Source organism: Nannobrachium achirus (assembly GCF_963921795.1).
Source record: "Nannobrachium achirus genome assembly, chromosome: 22".
NCBI classification, from domain to species: Eukaryota; Metazoa; Chordata; class Actinopteri; order Myctophiformes; family Myctophidae; genus Nannobrachium; species Nannobrachium achirus.
The window spans coordinates 11,221,229-11,242,088 of NC_137829.1; the positions used below are offsets into that span (position 1 = coordinate 11,221,229).

The 20,860-nt window shown below is 38.3% G+C and overlaps 1 protein-coding gene across 1 annotated transcript; it reads left to right on the plus strand.

The window, feature by feature from the left end:
* Positions 1–398: 398 nt before the first annotated feature.
* On the plus strand, positions 399–20,434 carry ankrd10b (ankyrin repeat domain 10b). Its single transcript, XM_080753310.1, has 6 exons — positions 399–640; positions 1,486–1,638; positions 4,375–4,466; positions 16,415–16,692; positions 17,453–17,560; positions 19,973–20,434. The coding sequence occupies exons 1-6, from the start codon at positions 443–445 to the stop codon at positions 20,218–20,220; spliced, it is 1,077 nt and encodes a 358-aa protein (XP_080609436.1). The 5' UTR covers positions 399–442; the 3' UTR covers positions 20,221–20,434.
* The last annotated feature ends 426 nt before the right edge of the window (positions 20,435–20,860 follow it).

The window sequence follows — 20,860 nt, forward strand, 5'->3', positions numbered from 1 at the left end:
TTCACTACTTCTTGAACATTTGTTTTGTAATTTATGTAATTTCTATGATTTTTATTTTATTCATTAATGATATTACTGGGGGGGAAAAAATCACTGAATTTTGTTTTAAATACATGACAATTTTAGCTTTTTGGGGCAATGTTTTTTTTAAGGGACCCATAAAAATGGGAAATGTTTGGGAAACAGTGCCTTTATGGTTTTCCACTCCTATGAATCCATTCCAGAGCCGCTCTGATCCACTCCAGAGTTTTCACCACACTCATTGGCTCTCAAGTTTCACTCCTCCAGAGTGCGCTGTGCTTTCTGCTGCTTTGTGTTGAGGCAGGCAGGCAGAGCAAGCACACAGGCTGGCGTATGGGCATCCTTTAACTAACTACACAAGATTAACAATAGTCATCGTTCAATCTGTTCTCGAGGTATTCGTTTTTTGTTCGTTGCCATAATGTCGGTGGGAGTTGAATCTGGATTCTCGAGTGAAGAGGTACTGAATGTTCGGTTCCCTCTGCACCGAGCCTGCAGGGACGGGGACGTCGGTGCCTTGTCTTCTCTCCTTCAGTGCATCACAGACCCGGCTGACCTGGCCGTGGAAGACACCTTCTACGGCTGGACACCAATACACTGGGCTGCGCATTTTGGAAAGGTGCCTACTGCCTACTAATGTGTTAAACGGGCCGCACTTTCTCTTCAGTCAGTGGACTATTCTTTAAACGTTGTCCAAAAGGATAAATTCATTTGATGGTTTCCGGGTAGACTCGCCATTATTAGCAGCACTAGCAGGACCGCGCAGAAAGGGAGGCGTTGGCGGTTCTTGCTATGTAAATACTAAATAGAATGACCATCGATAGTTCGGTGTGTCACCCCAGGTAACAATGTAACATGCTAAACATGCGACGTACGTAACGCGGCAATGTTATTTCAAATGACTCCATGATTGAAGAAACTGGTATTTATAGTGATTATTTAACACAGTAGTCTAAACATTAATATGTGTCTGTAGCCTACGAATACAATATGACAATGCTGTACCCCCTCCAACTGTATTGTACTGTATGTTCCCCATTTTCAACTGTTTTTATTATGTAATATAATGTTATTATATTTTGAACCTTGCTTTGGCATTAAACTTATATTTTCTCATGCCAATAAAGCTAATTTGGCTTTGAATTGGACGGTCATTGTTGCTGTACAACAGTGCCTTCTCAATTACAAGATAAGTCTTAATATAAGCTGATAATTAATAGTTTGTGTCTGAGACAGATGTGATGGCCATCACATTTGCCCCCCCCCCCCCCCCCCCTAAAAAAAAGAAGACTGATTTCTGGGATTGAATCAGCACAGCCACACGTTAATATCCATATCCAATAAAAACCTTTTAACTTTATACTAATAAATGATAACTTTTCCACTTACTCCCGAATCTCTCTTCTCTATTATGCATTTTCTATTTCTGTTTTTTATTTTTATTATTATTATTTTCTGTTACAGTTGGAGTGCGTGATGCGTTTGGTCCAGGTGGGCTGTGGTGTGAATGCTGTGACTTCCAGGTTCGCTCAGACACCCACTCACATCGCTGCCTTTGGGGGCCACCCTGAGTGCTTGTTATGGCTACTGCAAGCTGGTGCTGATATCAACAGACAGGTACAGTATAACCACACCAAGAACTTTGCCCCATCATAAAATGTTAATTGTACTGTACATGTACAATAAATGTACAGGCTTCAGGTTACATTGGCAGTGCCCGCAGTTAAATGGTAGACTACTGACTCACGACACGTTAAACAGACACAACAGTAAACATCTGTGACATCCAGTGAGTGACATCCTTTAATCCAAAAATCAGTGCCTAAATGTAGGTTCACACATGATGGACGTGCAGTCGTGCACACAGACACGCATGCACATGCCAAGAGTAATTAAAAAATCAAACCTCGGTTCGAAGTGGAGCGGTGAATTTGAGCAGTTCCAGGTCTATGTTTTTGATTCTATGTGTTCTAAATCTATGAATTCTGTCCTAGATCTATAACACAGTGATGTTGCTAGCTTTTTAATGTAATGAGTCCCGGGACTCAAGAGGGGTCTTTCAGATGGGTCCCAGGGACATTTTATGAGTCACACAAAAAATCAACGAGTCAATGTAATTTTTCATAAAGTGTAGCATTTAACTTGTGTTAACCCTAACCCTTTAATATGTGCAGTATATGCAGACATAGAACAGTGCAAAGTGTATGCAAAATGAAATAGGACCTACATTAATAAAATAAGATAAAATAAAGACCAGTAATTCCCAACTGATACTTTTACTCCACTAAATCTCGGATCCGAACTTTACTCCACTACATTCATTACAAAACTTGATAGTTATTAGTTAGTTTGTAGATTTTGATTTATACAAATCATACATTAACCACTTCAGCTGTAGCCTATATATATTTGGCCATTTAAATAGCTCACATTGTGAGCTTGTAGATTTGCCATTAAAAATATTTGTATACACTTGAAATGGGACATTCACAATGAGTACTTTTACTTTTGGTACTTTAAGTACATTTTGATATCAATACTTTTGTGCTTTTACGCACAAAAGTAAAAAACAAAAAGTTTTTTGTTCTGGTAGCTGCAGAGAAAGGTCCTTGTCCAAATGTCCTCCTGCATGTGGTTGTGTATGAGTGAATAATGAAGATGAGTTGTCGATGCTTGCTTGGTCCCAGTGGTGTTTGTTGACTTTAAGATAACACTGTGTCGTTACTGAGGAATGTCAACAATGTTGCCAGGTTTGCTCATTATAAGTGACTTTGGTCTTCTTTTCCTGTAAAGTCTCTAGTTGCGAATTGCTTTTATTTGGGCTTGTTTCTGAAGTATAGTTGCTTATGTGGCTTGCTTTCAACATGCTTTTAGAAAATAGCGAATGTAATATAGGTCAAGTGGTGAAACCTTTGGGCTCGTTTTCATAGACCTCCTGTTTGCTTGTTTCACTCACAGAATCTGGCAACCGTGGCTTCTCCCCTCTGTGTGTGTGTTGCTTGTTTTTGGAGTGAGTGTGGGGGGTGGGCCGTGTGTGCATGCGTTTGTGTAGTGTGTGTGTGTGTGTGTGTGTGTGTGTGTGTGGGGGGGGGGGGGGGGGGGGGGGTGCGTGCGTTTGTGTAGTGTAGTGTAGTGTGTGTGTGTGTGTGTGTGTGTGTGTGTGTGTGAGTGCGTGCGTAGTGTGTGTGTGTGTGTGTGAGTGCGTGCGTAGTGTGTGTGTGTGTGTGTGTGTGTGGGGGGGGGGGGGGTGCGTGCGTTTGTGTAGTGTGTGTGTGAGAGTGTGGGGGCGGGCCGTGTGTGCATGCGTTTGTGTAGTGTGTGTGTGTGTGTGTGTGTGTGTGTGTGTGTGTGTGTGTGTGTGTGTGTGTGTGTGTGTGTGTGCGTGCGCGCGCGCGTTTGTGTGTGCGTGCGTGCGTAGTGTGTGTGTGTGTGTGTGTGTGTGTGTGTGTGTGTGTGTGTGTGTGTGTGTGTGTGTGTGTTCCTTGCACATGTGAGTGAGTGCTGAGGTGAGTGTGCCTGGCCTGCACAAAACAGCGCCCCTCCTTTAACTAGTGTGTTGTGTGTGGCCACTCAAGGTATTGCCAGACTACGGACACGGCCAGCCAGCCAGCCACCCAGCCAGCCACCCAGCCACCCAGCCACCCACCCACATACCCACGGATATACCTGTCTATTGGGAGCGTTTTCACCGCTCCAAAAGAAAAAGGCAGAGCGGTCTGTATGAGAGGCTGAGCTCAGCCTGATCCCATCACTGGCTGGGGGGGGGGGGCATCTTAACTCTAGGTCACGACCTCTCTAGTATACTGCTGTCTGCTCCACCTGACCTATATTCAGATTGAGTATCAAAAAGATTTGCACTTCTTCCAATTACGTTCTTGTGTTTTCATTTTCTTCGTCATAAACACCACTTATAGCTGCCTTTCATTCCTGATTCCTCGCTGCAATGCTGAGAGGATTCCAATTAGTACGACACAATTACATAACGCCTCCTTGTCAGGGATCACATCGCTTTTAGTTATTCTTTTTTATGCCATAATAAATATATCTTGTATATTTAAGACGTTGTTTAATTTAAAAAAAGACCCACACAGTATTTTAGCATGGCCTACTTTTTACGTCTGGTTAGAGACTAGTGAGTGGCTTGAAAATGTTGCCCTCTCTTTCTGTCTCCTTCACTCTGCGACTTTCTTGTTTTCTTCTTTTTTCTCTCTCTTTCACTCCAACCATCTTTGTAATAATGTGTTGTCCGGGCTGCAGTCGCATCCTGATTGCCCCTTTGAGATTCTGGTTCCTGATTATTGTGCACAGTGATATGTTTTTCTTTGCGTAACGATGATCTCTGTCATCCTTCAGGATTATGTGGGCGAGGCGCCCATCCACAAGGCTGCTCGCGCGGGTAGTCTGGAGTGCATCAACGCTCTCTTGACTCAGGGAGCGAAAGCTGAGTAAGTCCTGTTACAGCACCATACTGTGTCCTCCTTCTCTTTTTCTCTGTACAACATCTCAACAACACCTTTAAAAGGGATCGCCACCAAAACGCAAACAAAAATGAAAATACGAGATGGTGTTTGTTTTATCGTAGAGTAACACTAGTACGGTAGTTAGATCTAGGGATGTATGTAATCATTCTTCTCACGGATATGAGATTTAATAATCGAAACCTTATCCACAACCATCCAACGTCCCATTGCGCACAAGGAGTGCGGCAGTTCCGGCGCCGCAGCCAAAAGTGATCTACAAGCTCACAACGGTTGCATCTGCGACGCGAGGTGAGCTTGTATGTCTGCTGTTCTCCGGAAGTGTCCCACACATAATTCTCAAGGAAACAGGTGGATAGGTTTAATAATCTGAAATATGTGAACCACACAAAGATGATACAATTGCAAGTTTGGAATTTCAAGCAGCCACATGCTTTCATTCTATACACATAATGAGGTTGGCAAAGATACATTGATATATGAGGCTCGTCTTCAGGCCATAAATAATAATGCACTTTACCTGTAAATTGTACTCTTATGTTCCCAGTTAAACTTCGTTAATCTCAGTCACACAGCCATTGTATGTAGTCAAGACTTTTTAACCCTAGGACGATTGACCGGATGCCCAGTGAAAGGCAAAACACTAAATAAATGTTCACAAAGGTACCAGACAAAATGTTTGGTACATGGTTGGTAAATTAACAAGCCTGCCTACCGAATAATTTGACCACAAGGTGAAGTGTTTGATGAATATCAGCTATTTTGGTGGGGCTCCCTTGAAAACGTGATACATCTTGATAAATCTGAAATTGTTGTTTAATGTTGCAACAATTCACATTAAGTTGTCCTTGGTGTGCGTAATAACATTTACAGTTAAGACAACATAACTTTTTGAATTTTTAGAGATTGATGAAGAACTACTTCACAATACATTTATAGAGTTAGTTACACTTGGCACAGATTTATGAAATGCTGTATTGCCATTATGTATAAAACTAAAAAATAAATACTCATGAAATTGGCACTGAAATGATCATTTAAGAGAGAACAACTTAATGTAAAGGTTGACCAACATTATTTTTTATTTCTATAAAAGTAAGCCATGTTGCATGGTCTTTGTTGAATTCAGAGTGTTGTTTCCTTTGTTAATTAAACTTTGTTTTGGTTAGTATCTTATACTACACAGCTGGACTTGGTGACCCAATGTACATTTCCTCTTTTTATGAAGCATATATCATTGTCCAAATGAAGAGGCTACATTTATGTTCCATTTACTGCAAATGCACAAATAAAGAAATACTGGTAGTTGTTTCTTTTGCTGTGAGGATACTTCTTTACCAGATCCTTCTTAAAGCAAGTATTCAGCTGTTTAAATTATATAGAGTATATACAATATACAATCCTCCATTATTGCCACATTCCATCTTCCATGGAAGAAAAAAACAAAAAAACAAAAACAAAAAAAAGATAAAATGTAATGATTCAATTCAATGCTTGAAATAGGAAATCCATTATTGTCGATAAATAATTATGATGTTAAATGATAATTATAATCAAAACAAACAATAACTAAAATAACGGACCCTACAGGTTATGATAATTTGAATAGATTTGGATTCAACAGGACCTACAGTCTTCAAGTTCAAGTTCTGAATTCTCTAGAAACAAGAAGGGATTGACCTGATCCATGTTTTACAGCTGCAGAGACACACCTTGTAGTTGGTATTTGTTTGTGGTTTAATCTAAGAATAGAAAAGACAAATAATACATGTTGCGATTGTTGGTGTGAAACCCACCAATCCTGTTTGTGTGGTTTGAATCTTGAATGACTGATGACTCCTTAAACAAATTCTTAAAATGTGTCTTGTTAACTTCTTACCTGCTCAAAATAAGGGTAGACTAAACAAAGTAAGATTCTTGTAAAGTCTATGATGGTACAGGTCAACTAAATGTAAATAAAGTCAACACTTAAACATAAGGTCTTTACACACCGGGGGAGAATTTGCGAATAATTTGCTTTTTTTTTAAGTCGATGCAAGCTTCCACACCGAACGCGAATTTCAAAAAAGCGTGTGTTTTTTTATTCACTCTTGTGTTCGCAGGCGAACTCCTCTCTCTCTCTCTGTATCAAAGCAAGCTCACTCTATCCTATTTAAAGAGAGAGAGGGAACATGGTCAAGGACCATACCTTTGCATTGAGCCCGAGATGAACAGTGTTTTTCCTTCTCCGTGTCGTCTCATCTGTGTGTGGCTGCTTTCTAGTATTGCCGTCAGTGGTGGAAAAAGTACTCGAATTTCTTACTGGTAAAAGTATGGTTTATGTATGTTTTATTATAGGCTAATTTGTATCTGCAAAAAGACTAATGTTCTAAAATAAATAGTTGGGTATAAAATACAATAGGATCCGAAATGTAGTGGATCTAAGGAAAGTAGGCTACTGGAAATTGGACTTGAGTACAAATACCAAGTAAGTGTACTTTTAGTTACTTTACACCACTGCTGCTGCTGCGGGCTGCCTGTCTGCGGGGGAACATGTGAATTTGTGGTGTCCTCTCTGCTGTGATGTGATGGGTTGTGTGAGCCAGCCCCAACAATGCGCACAACAGATCACTTGGCGAATATTATACGCATATTCGCGTTGAACTTTGGTGTGTATGGGAAAAGGCGTAAGAAGGCGAATACTTTGCATTCGCTTCGCTAATTCGCAGGTGTGTAAAGACCTATACTCTACACAAATTGGCAACTTTGTAGCTGCCGTTCCATACACATAAGTAATTTATATCTCGGGGCGCCTGATGGGAGAAATGTCCAGGCGCATACCACATATAGGCTCTAATGCCAACAACCTTTTGCTGCATCTCACTCCCCAATCTCTCTCTCCCTGTTACCTACCCTATCTTTACTGTAATACTATCAAGCCCCCCCAAAATATCTAAAAATAAATCCCTAAGAGATCAGTCTATTTTGCATTGGATGTGAACATAATGATCCACTGAAACTTAACATTAATATGTTGTATAAAAACAAAGCCGAAGGACAGTCACTTGAATTGTAGAGTACAACATTTCTCTTTAGATTGAGAAATAAAGGCAATTCAGTTTTGCTGGTGATCATATTTGCCAGAAAGCTCCAAGAAAAAGTTTAAAAGCCTTATTATTACATGGGTACTGTATAGGGCAGACCATACTGTCTCCGACCACCTAACTTTTCGTCAGAGAAAATCTGGGAGTGCAGCTTTCCGATCTCAAATTTGTGGTAATGCTTTTCAGAAGTTGCGAGTGACGTCATGTTGTAGTTGAACCGGGCCTTTCCGATGACAAGGTTTGGTGGTCGGAAACGGTATGGACTGCCCTTTAGTTTAAAAAATGCCACCACCATGTTGAGGCATAGAAGCTGTAGCCACATAAAATAAAGGCTTTTAAACGTTTTTAAATTGTTTCTTTGTGAATATGATTAAAATGCAATTCTTTATATATAAATTATAAATATAATATAACCTACGCATATATAACTGCATTGATTGACTTCAAAAAATCTATGAATGGCCTAACCTTAATGTATGGAACTATGTGTATGCCTTTTCATTTCAACAAAATCAGTGTCCTGGCAGCCTGGCACTGTATTGATTTCAGACGACACTCAACACTTCACCTACAGTAGCTAACGGCCTTCCCCTGGACAGTAATTGTAATAACCAGGTGAAACTGTCCTTTGTTCTCCATTTTCAAATAAGGACAATTTGACAGCGATACTGACATTGGATATTCTGCCAATGTTTATATTCACCAGGTTTGTACACAGTGTGGCAAAAAGGCACTGTGTTGACAAATCCATTAACTGAAGAAAAGCATGTACTGTATGTGTCCCTTGATTTCAATGAAGAATGTTGAGGATGAAAGGCAAATTGAGAAACCTTTCTTCATAAATGTGACAATTATGTAAGGAATAATGCAGATATTTGACCTGGCATTGTTTTCCTTTCAAGGAAAATGTGGACTGAGAATAGTAGAAAAAAGGTTGTCAGAGGAAGCCTGGCTTCAATAATTGTTTATGGGAACACTGTAAACACAGGTGACATTGTATTTGAAACCCTGGGCTCAGTTTGTTTATTAGAAAATCAATATACATGGCTCAGGACTGATTTAGAGGAGCTAAATGTGCATTTGGTCATCAACTGTTGAATAACACTTAGTAATGCAAATGATGTAATCTGTTTTCTTTTCCTGCAGAAATTGTGTTTTGTTGATTGTTATCATGCCATTTCCTTTTTAGCTCACGATCCAGGAATGTAGAGAATGCTGGGATATGAAACTAATGCCAGCTAGGTGGTAAAGAGGCTCATGACATTATTTTTAAGTTTTTAGAGACTACATTTTAACCCATTTAGTTGACAATCAAAGCATTTTTACAACGACATAGATGCGCAACAACTAATGAAAATGAACTTTTAAAAGACGTGATTTAACCAACTACACAACTAGTAAGGGAAAAATCTGAAACGAATACAAACTGAGCACATTTCAAATTTTAAGGCCGTATCCTTTTAGAGATGGGCTGTAAGTATGCAAAAGTAATTTGAAACACTTAATGTAATATTCACATAACCAGAGCTTATTTTTAATTCATTATACTACTCGTGGTTATCATATAAAAAGGACAATGCTGAGAAATTGGCTGTTAATTGATTCAGCAAAATGGTTTAATTAAAGACAACTAGAAAATCTTTTGTATGTGAAAAATGTGAAAACCATGTTGTTCAAATTCACTATATACATCAATGAATTCTGACAGACATTCAATGCTGGTATAGTTTTGTTGGGGAATGTACTTATTTTCCCCTTGATGTTTAGAGGCACAGGTGTATCAGATGAGGAATCTCCTGCGTGCGTAAATCAAAAGCATCTACTAGCAGGACCAGTACCTTTTCAGTTGACTAGCCGTGGAAACAAAGCCTTACTAATCCAATGTTAGATTGTTTTGAAACTAAATTGCTTTAATAGGTGGTGGTAACATAACATACAGTCTAGAGTAGACAAACCATTATTCAATTTGGACTTAATTTCAGGTAAATCCATTACTGTATGTTAAAACATGCAGAAATATCCCATTGCGGTACTTTGTAAAAGGATTGAAAGCTATGTTCCCCAAAGTATTTTATACAAACATTTTATATCTCTTTGATTCTAACTAATAGGTATATGTTCACAAATAGTATAGTCTCAGATTTGGGTAATATCAATGTCTAGTTGTCACATTGAAGTACTTTTGACCAAAAAAAGGTTAGTAGCACCGGTTAGTAGCACCTTTAAGGTTAAATACAAATACTGTATTTATTAGTTACATTAAAAAGGCCGATAGCAAATAAGGCTCATTAATTTTAAATATGGCAAGTTTATTTCAAATGTGACATCTATCACCCTATATATTAATACAGAAATACAGTTTCTTTATAGTTAATATAATATATAAATATGATCCCTTAAGCAAAATTATAAATTGATCCAGCTTGCGAGTTCTCCATTTTAACCATAAGCTGTCAATATAACTTAGGAATGTGGTCCTTAGACCTGCTATGGCCTTTGTAGCCTCAATCTAGTAAACATTAAATAGATGACACAATAAGATCGTGGTAAACTCAAATCTACAGTATGTTTGAACTTTGATCTGAAATTCTTAAGTATTTGTCATTCAAACTGCCACCTTTTGATATATTGGAGATCATTATTTAATTTCTTTATGTCTTGCTGTACGTCTTTGCTTTAAGAAAAAGATTGCCTATTTCCCTTGCATTTTCAACCTCTTCCACCAACAAAGGGGACTCTTTCCTTATTCCTGTTTAAATCCTGGATCTGATTCTGATGTTCTCTTACCTGCGAACTTGAGTCCACAGCAGGATGACTCCTTGCTTGCTTTCTGTCAGCTCTCCAAAACCTTTGTCATTAAACTAACAGTGACGGCAATATTTCGTTCCCTTGCAATGCAGGGGATAGATTGACCCTTTCTCAGGATCAGTAACGTCTGAAGAATTCAAAATGCAGCTACAGCTTCCTTGATATGCAGTACAAACTCAAGCATGCAGACTAAATTCCCAAAGCTTAAGCAAGCAACACTTGTTGTGCTGTCCTACAGGCATAAGTTAGTACAGTACATGAATTACTTGCATGTAGAATCTGAAACGATGAGAAAATGTAGCATAGCAATTCTTCACAGCAACAGGATTGTATTTATTTAGTGGAAGAGAAAACTGAAAGAGACTTTGGAAAAGTGAAATAACAAAAGGAACTTGCTTAGAATGCTTACTGTTGCTTTTCTGTTGCTTTTCTTGCTTTATGCCCCACCTGGATCTTGGATTGTTAGCCTTATAATCAACTGGACATTTGCATTCCTTCTTTGAAGAAATTACTTTTTGTCCTTCGATTTTGTTCCCTTGAGGCCAAGTTCCACTTCTTGACAACACTCCAGAAAATATCTGTCAGTAGGCAAGTTATTTCAAGAGCAGGCCAAGATTTGTCTTTCTACTAATGGAATTTCAGATCAAACATCAAGATTTAAATTAAAACATTAGGATCAGTAACATTAGGATCAAACATTAGTTAGTAGATTGAGTAAACTGATTATATTTCGGTGTAAAACAAAAAAAAAATAGTTTGTTTAAAATTTTCATTTTATTTGTCATGAGCCTCGAAGTATTACAGTCGTCCACTAGTAAATTAGGACAAACTAGAATAGTGCATAGAGTGCATTTGGGTAGAGCAGTGGAATTAGCAAAGCCTAGAGCAGCTTAGTGAGAGAGGCTAGATTGGCACAACCGCATATTAACTGTTTAATGCTAACAATCTTGTTGCTATGGTTATTCACTGTCATTTTATTGTGCAGTATATTTCGCCTCATAGAAAATAACTGTTTTATTTTGTATGTCACTTACAGTATTAACCCAATACAATGATATCATACAGTCTGTTCTGACATCTTAATCTGTCACCTTTTCCTTTATGAAAGTGACAAGTAAAAAATAAAAAGAATAATAATATATACTTTTCTGTACTGTTAACAGAAACAGAAACGTACGTCTTAATGTTTTGCAACCATTGAATTCGAAATGACTTGGTTTTTTCAAGTAATCCTAGAAAAGGGGGAGAATAGACACTGCAGAGTCTGCCCCGTTCCCTGGGATAGCCGCACTGTTGTGGCATTGAGTGTTCTCACTATCGCTTCCTATCTACACACTGGCAAACTGTTGAGGTATTTCTTGCGGTGATTGGTTTTAATGCTAGGATTTTATGAATCAAAACAAAAGAAGTAAAGATTTTAGACCTGCATGCTTTGCTTATTATCCATGACTGTTCCTGTATCCAGTTTTTTATTTGTTTTGTTTTTTTCGTTTATTGTTTATTTGTTTTTAATTTTGTTAACTAACCATAGGAACCCTTTATGTGGACAGGTTTTAATCATGTGAGTCTCAAGACGTGTAGCATGATATTAGGCTTCCTCTGGCAGCTTAGAGGATAGCAAGAGAAGATACTGTGTGCTTAGGGCTCAAAGCAAAGCATATCAGGAATTTACAAATAATTAACGCTTCCCTTTTAATTGGTATACCAAAATAAGTAAATAAATAAACCATTTTGAAGGAAAAGATTTCAGGCCTCACTTAAAAGGAATTATCATTTGAGCTGTTCAGTGTATTGTAATATAGCTTTAGGTCATCTTAAATGATGCTACAGGAAGAATAAGAAGTGGTCTGGTTTAACAATGTAATAGTATAGAGCTGGGGATCTACAACTGTACACATCCAGCGCATTCATATGTACTTTGCAATAAATAGAATTGGGGTTTGAATCAATTCTGGAAGCACTGAATCTTTGTATTTGCTTCAAATATTCTGCAGAATCCTTTTCACAAATTGGATGACATTTACAAGACATTGTTTAGCCAGATTCACTTCCCAACTTTTAATAAGGTGAGATAAAACTTAATACAAAACTACTTAAACTACAAATGCATGTGCAAGTAAAGGCATGCACAATGCACATCCAAATGATAAAATCACAGAAGAACACATTAAAATAAAACACACACACACACACACACACACACACACACACACACACACACACACACACACACACACACACACACACACACACACACACTCTGGATCCTGCTCCCATGGATATGTATTGTATCAACACCAAAGGAGACATTTTGAGCATCTACTGTTAAGCTCATCCTCAAAAACATCACATTTGGTGGTCATGAATTAATAAATATCCATGGGAATGTGTTCCAGTTTGCAGACAATTTACTAAGTTAAAACTTTGTTCCAGAGGGGAAGAAGTTAAAGCAGCTGGCTGTAGAGTAAAAGCCTGAACAAGATAGAGATAGAGGAGTTTATTGTTTATTATGGATCCCCATTAGTCCTCACCGTAGTGAGTCCACACAAAAGACAAAACATTCACACAAAAACAAATATATATATATATATATACAAAGGAAAGGAATCAGGAGTAGCCTCACTTTACCAGTAAATACAATAAATATGACGTGATACACTGAGAGAAATTGCCTTAAAAGTTGCAATTATCAACTTATCAAAGTAAGATATTTCTCTGCAAATTCAGCAATTAGTCAAATACAGAGAAGGAAACAATGTATATAATTACAGTTTAGATATTTGCAATAAATGCTCTTGCATTACATACCTTTAATAATTGAAACAATTACAACTATTTAAAAAAAAAGATATATATACAGTATATATACAACCAATTCGTTTTTTGTTAGATGAAATGAGATTTGATTGATTGGATACTTTATTAACATGATTATTAATAGTACAGGTAGTACACTCAAAGGTTACGCTAAGAGGATAACACATAAAGCCCCGGGGACTTGTTTCCATTGTGGTACATTGTACTCAATTCATCAGTAATATATATTTTTTTAGATATATATTTATAAGGAAACAGAACACAATGTGGTGGTGATATTCTTTGCTTCTTTCATTGACCTTGCTACATTACCAATTTGACAAAACATTCTAATGCCAAACCATTTCTTTTTAAATATAATTATGAATTAAACGAAATGAGTTACTAATTAATTACAATGTAGTAAAATTAGTTTATTTTGAAGAAGTAGATTAACCATTCCTCAGAGTGAGACCTGTCTATCTACCTAACCAAAATAATATGTATTTAATTTTACAAAGAGTATTATCTTCTTGGAAGCGTTAATTTGAAAGGGGCGGGTGATGTGTATGCAAGTTAATATGTGATTTTTGTTTTTATTCTACAGATGTTTGTCATGTGCACTATTTACACCACAAAATGTTACTTGGATTGTTTTGCACCCTGTTTAGATAAGCATATTAAGAACAGTGTATAAACACTATGAATGAGCTAACAGTTACCATTTTAAGATGTGTATCTGATACCAATGTATTGATGACAATGTCACTTGGTTTAATATATAATTATTATATAAAACAGGTTAATTTGAATATAACTTATCATGCCATTGTAGATTGCTGAACACCTATTACATACACATTCAACTCTATTACATGTGTACACTGTCAGCTTAAATGAACACTTTCTACTGTGTATTTCCATCAGAAACAGCTCTGTCAGCACTTTTCCCTCTGATTGAGTGTGCATTCTCTCTGAGATGGCCTGCAGAATGCATAGTGCACATTAATGCAGTCATTTCCACTCTTAGGTGAAAGCTTAGACACGTGGGCCAGAAGCCCTGTTTCTTTGACAAAGACATACTTGTTTTGCCAGAAACTCATTCTGCAACAGAATGCAATGACATTTAGCATCTAAACAAGTGCAGTTGTGTTTTCAGGTTGGCCACAGAAAATATTTTCTGTCTGGCATTCGACCAACCAAGCTAAATGCATTTGTTGTTTACTTGGATATTTTCTCGATGTCTCCTGGCTGTTAATTAGCAAACTTCACGTCCAAGAGTTAGCCAGGCCTTCACCGTAAAATATTCCATTATCCTCAATTAAACTAGTAAGACGGCTACGGGCGACAAGCCCTAAAGGGCGAGGTCGCACCATGTCTTGGCCATCTGACCAGTGATGTATATCGGACCAGTTACCCATATATGGAGACCCCATGGAGATATGCTGTGAGACCCCAAACATGCTTACTCAGTTATTCGTTATGTGAAAGTCTTATGGCGTCTATGACATCTGACATCATACATACAATCAATCCCTTTTATGCCCATATATGGAGATCCCTGTCTGTAGAGCCAGCCACACAGATATGGGCTGTCTTCCTGTGAAGTCCTGTTAGATATGGGCTTAATATTGATTAAAGGGGATTCTGTTAGTGTGGTTCCCCTGACATCACAGTGATGTCAAACCCATAGACCGTAAAAAGGTGTAGACGGCCAGACAGATGTCCGGATGGACGGAGACATGATGTGTCGTTTCTCATACTGAACTGCGACCTTCGCTCGCAATTAACAGAGTACATTAAAGGCAATAATCAAGTCCCTGTTTTTAATTAAAGATACAACTATCCTCAGTCAAATAGTTTGTCTGGTGGATAATACTTCTAGCTTTGCTTCTTTGACGTCTTATCGCATCCACTAGATGATGGATCCAGTACACAGATAAATAGTAAGGTTACGAAACATAATATATTTCTCTTAAAGTAAAACTAGTACACTCAGTGACATTGGCACAATACTGACTAAAATACATTGAAACCTTTTGGGTAAAGTGGTGAAAACAATCACTTTCACTGCAGTGGTGTTTGCTCATTCATAATCACATCCAAATTACCACAAGAAACCTGCTGCAATCGGGTATGATTAACTCAACTTTATGTGATGCACACAACATCAAATCCAAATGAACAATGACTAAATGCATATTTTTCTATCAGCTTCTGTTAACGTTCTTCTGTCTTGTTTATCAGCCTCCAAGCAAAATGTATCCCACTTAGGCCAAGTCTAGAGAAGACTACGATGCTGATGCTTGGGGATCACATGCCATCTTCTCCCTCTTAACAATGATGGACGTCATGGAATTTCCTATGAAGCCTTTGAAACAGAAGCCTTTTTAGAGAATGCACCCTTGTGCTTACATACTTGTTTCTTGGAAAGTTCTTTAACTTTCCATGGCCAGCCTCACTGGCCTTCTTCTCTCAACATTTTGTTCCTTATAATCTGACACTTTACACACAAACATGTTACACTGTAATCGGACACATTAATCAGACACTCACACTGTGTAATTGAATCACTTTGTCCATCTTTCACACTCACAACTTAGAGAAACACTCCGACAACTCTATTGTCATCAAGAATTCCTTCATATCCTTCAGAGATGGTATTGATGTGCAAAATGCTTGGCATTTTGCCCTCCTGGTGAATCGTCCTTGATGTCCAGCCTTTGCTCAGACAAGATGAAGTGCTCAAGGATTTCCATCACTCCATCTGCTTTTGGTGAAATGAACTTACATTCTTGTTTAAAGGTTCAGATTATGTCAGGTAATTATTCAAACTGATTGGTGCATTATTTCAGCCTCCTTAATCATATCCTTTTGCAGCAGACATTTCCCTTTCCGTTTTACTTTGGAAATTGTGTCTCAAATTTCTATTGAATTTATATTAGATGAAAATGATCTAAAAGGATCAATCGTCATCACATGAAGATGACGAGGGTATGAGAGCATAGAGTAGCACAGGCAGTTTGTGTACGTGTGTGTGTGTGTGTGTGTGTGTGTGTGTGTGTGTGTGTGTGTGCGTGTGCGTGTGCGTGTGTGTGCGTGCGTGCATGTGTATGTGTGCATGTGTATATGTGTGCTGATTGATTGAGAGAGAGAGAGAGAGAGAGAGAGAGTGCGTACCAAAACACTGTTGGGGAGGTTTCTCTAACACTCAGTCTTCTTGTGCAGTATGAGGAATGCCACTGGGCTGACTGCTGCTGACCTGGCCCATGCCCAGGGTTTCCGGGAGTGTGCAGAGATCCTCTCCAATGCTCAGAACCTCCAGAGGAACCTGGCCCAGTCCCAGACCCAGCTCAATGAGTTTTTCTTGAATGGCACTGGTGGTCAGAATGGGCACCACTCTCAGCCCACAATCCAGGGACGGAGCTTCCTGAATGGGGTGCCAAACAGAAAGAGGTCGTTTGATAGCATGGATGTCAGTCAGATCAAGAAGGCAAGAATTAATGGTAGGTTGTTGCCTGCTAATGGAATCATTTAGTAGTGTATAGTGCCTGTGTGGTGGGAACAATTGCAAGGTGATTACTAATAGTCTTTTGAAGTCTGAGTGTAGTTAATTGAGCATTACAAAATGTGTGTCATAAACTCGGATAACTGTGACTGTGAAATCTGCTATTGTTCGTTTAGCCAGTTTACAATTACAATGATGTTTGTGAGAGAGGGTAAGGAACAAGGGGGGTTTCAATCTGATGTGTTTTTGTAAATTCAGAGAGCTGATTAATGCTGAAACGATTTCATCAGACAGTTTTTATGGTGTGATGTTGGTACAGATTCTTTGTTTTGTATTAAGTCAGATGGACTTGTCTGACCTCCTAAGAAAGGAGTGCGTTGAACCAGTGAAATCGTGTTGAGATTGAGATGAATTGAGTGAAAAAAAAAACAGGAATACAATGTTTCGGTTAGACCTTCATTGGGTTATCTTGTTATCCTGATGAAGGTCCAACAGACCGAAACGTTGTTGCACTCCCATTAGTTTTTTCTTTCAGTAGGTTGGGGTCCTTCATCTTCTCCTACGCACCTGTCGCCTTTGTAGTTGTGCAAAAGACTTTTAAGAGTTTGAGATGGACAAAATGTGAAACTATGGACTATTATTACATTATGCATAGGCAATATTGGTACTAACATATCAGGTGTTTGAGTTAACTTCAACATCCCAATGAATTCCGTTCATTCCTATTTTCATCCACGCAGTGTCTCTGTCACATCCAGGTTTGGATATACCATCACAAGTGCTGAATGGGAACGGGCCACTTGGGGGTGCTGGAGATTTCCAGATGGAATGTGTGAATATGGAGTCAACAGACACTGTGTGCTCAGGTGGGCCGGGACCCCTTACATTTGGGCTGAATGGGTTTACTCCACCACAGGGGCCAGGTCCCATAGACCAGAGGGAGGAGCAGGGGGGAGCAGACAGGTCAAGGCCTCCACCTAAAGAGCTGGAGATCATCACTGTGGCCTCAATGCAGATTCCGTGTCGTTGCACCAACTCTTATGCCTACCTGTAGGGGGATGGTTAGAGTATACTGCTTAATTCATACTTTGTTGAACGTTTGTGTCGCATGCCGAAAATGTAAGATCTACAACCTCATATTGTATCTCATTTTCAGCGCATGACACTGTCGCACATAGTTGAATTGCAGTTTATGTTGTTGTCACACTCCCATTTGTCCTGAAGATTGAATGCATAGTGGTGTATGTTTTCTTTGAGTTGGTGTGCAGGTAGATTTAGGTAAAATATTATATTTGTGTACTGTTTTTATCTTCCTGTTCTATTTATCTGAAACTTTGGTGGAAAAGGTATTCTGAAAAGTGTTGTTTATTGGTAACTTTGATACATTCAAATTTATACAGAAAGTTCTTGTACAATCCCCTTGTTCCCTACATTTGTAATGTAGATTAAAAAAAGAGACAATTGAAGGGAATGAATTTTGTTTTGCACAATTTTACAGCAAGATGTCCTAGATTACACAGAGGAGCAGCATTCCTCCTTTTGCCTAGCACTGTGAATGTAGGTCATGTTTGCTTTAGGGCGAGAAATTGAGGCAGGGCTTAGGACAAATCAGAGGCTGTGTAGACGTTTTTCATTGTTTCATTTCTTAAGCATAATGAGACAGCACATGTCTTGAGTGATCCATCCAATAGTCTTAAAATAAGGCTGTCTACTAAAGACTTATAAGAAACTTATAAATGTATTGTTAAAATTTGGGTTAAATGTAATGCACACACATTTACCTTCTGTTGGACTGAGTACATGACTTGTCATGTGTTTGCTCCCCAAAAGATCAAAGGGCAAGCGTTTTCTTGTCTTAGTCTGAACAGAATATGATTCTGCTCTGCTCTTATTTTGTTAAACTAGACTTATTTAATAGTTGATACTATTTTGTTTTATATGAAATAATCTTATGCCAAAGCATAACATGAATGTAGCTTGTAAAGTATTAACATTTTCACTGTGCAGCTTTTATATAGGTAGTATTATGTACTTTATGATGTACTAGGACATGTAGTCGCTGGGAAGCTTAAAATTTTGTGTGCTTTGCCTTTGTATCCATTTTGGCTGTGTGCTCTATTGCTGATCGTGTGTGGTGTGAATAATGGTGTTTACTTAGTTATAGAAAATGCCTGAATGTTAACAGTACCTAGTATACATCCATAAATTGATAACTTTCTTTAGAAATTGGCCATTCACAACAAGCCTTTATGAATCAATAGCTCTGCTCAATGCAATTTTAATGGATTTGTTCATTAAAAGCTAAATTAATTAGCTGTTTTGAATAGCACCAGATAATATACATTCATCATCATCTTTAATTGTTTCATGCCATTTGGCAAACCATTCCTTGTTGTCCCTTACATTACTGGTGGTGCCTATTTGTTCAGCTTTAAATGTTGAAGAGTTACCTTAATTGTTGGATTTTCTTCTTCTTTTTTTGGCAATGAGCAATTTTAGTTTTGGATTTAATAATAACCTCATTAAATGTTGGCTAATTTGAATTAATATAATTGTGGTGGGCTTTGATTGTGTTGTGTTTTCATGTGTTTTCATGCAACTTCCAAGACCTGTCTGTTTAATAATCTCTGAACTTTCAAAGTATCTTGGAAATAATCAGGTATTTAGCTTGAGATTGATTTTATTTTAGTTATTGTGAATAAATCAGAAGTTACTTTTTCCTTGTAGTGAGTTTAACTTATTGCAGTATGTAGGCTCTGAAGCATAGCTAGTTGAACTCTTCCCTTGGCATGTCACTGGCTTATGACATGCAGATGTCAAGGTACTCTGTCTTTTCTTGACTCAACGACTGAACCAACAGGAGAGCAAAACTAGGGCAGTGTGCCGTGTATCTGATTTGTATGTCAGGGCAGGAAAGTAGATCAGGATGGGAGGAGCCATTGCAGTCAAGGTCTAAAGCCAGTCTTGTGCAATTACATAAGGCTCTCTGGAGTTTATGTTGCAATTTATTGATCATTTGTCTAAACTAGGAGGGTTCACTGAGACATTTCGGTGTTTAAAATGTTAATCAAAGAATGAAATCAAAGACTGCCACAGCATTGTGCATGTGTAGTCCAGCCTGTTAACCCTTTACAGAATAATTGTGCAAAACAAATTAGTTTTCTCATGTTTATATTCTGAGCTTAAATCATTGGAATTATTTCAAATAAATCAGATCTCTTAAATCGGTCAAATGGAACTGTATCTTCAAGTGTCTGACCTTTCTGTCTTATGTTCAGCATTAGGTGCACCGCCTTGTGAAGATATTCCCTTAAATGGTCATAGCAAATCCCAAATCCAAAGTGGGTATGACCCAACACTGGAACTGGACACCACGCATTGCCATCAAGATATCTACAGGAACACATCTGAGACCATTTCTAATGGCACTGCAGGCAGCCAAGTGGAGCACCAGAAATCAGTGACAGCGGAGCAGTTGTATGACCATGCTCTCTTCAGCACCATGCTTCTTTACCATGGGTCATAAGGTCCTTTCCCTATCGTCGATAGAATCTCATTGACAGGCTCCTATTGTTTTTTGCTAAGCTTGATGTAAGCCTAAATGAGTATTTGTCTGCCTTAAAGCTATCCTGTCAGTGGGTCAGCTCCCCATCACTTTGTTGTAAAGGGCAGGCCCATTTTGTTCATGGATGTATACAGTTGTTTTGTGAAGTCTTCTTGTAAGTGGATTTCTGTTTTTGAGTTCCTAAAGAAACATGGTGAGGGTGCAAAACTAAATGCATTTTTCCCCCCCATGTAAATTTTGTTCAGCTGTAAATAGCTTTGTACTACTCACCTGTTGAACTGTAGCTCTGACATTAAAATGAGCCTGTGTACTGAATGTAATGCCTGTATTTCCAGATGGTTGTGTCAGCTAGAAGGCATTTTGACTTTCTTCTTTCATGTATTTCTTGATGTTAATAAAATAAGCAATTGAAAACAAAGGCTACTGATTATCTTATCGCTATCAGGATTGTTAATCATGGGCTTATGCTTATTGACTACGAATATATGTACAGTGTACAGTACACTCGATTGTTACACTGGATTGATTGACAGACACCTGTCATGCCCACTGGCCATGCCCCATTTATCCATAGTACCAGGCACCAGACATCAAAGGGGGC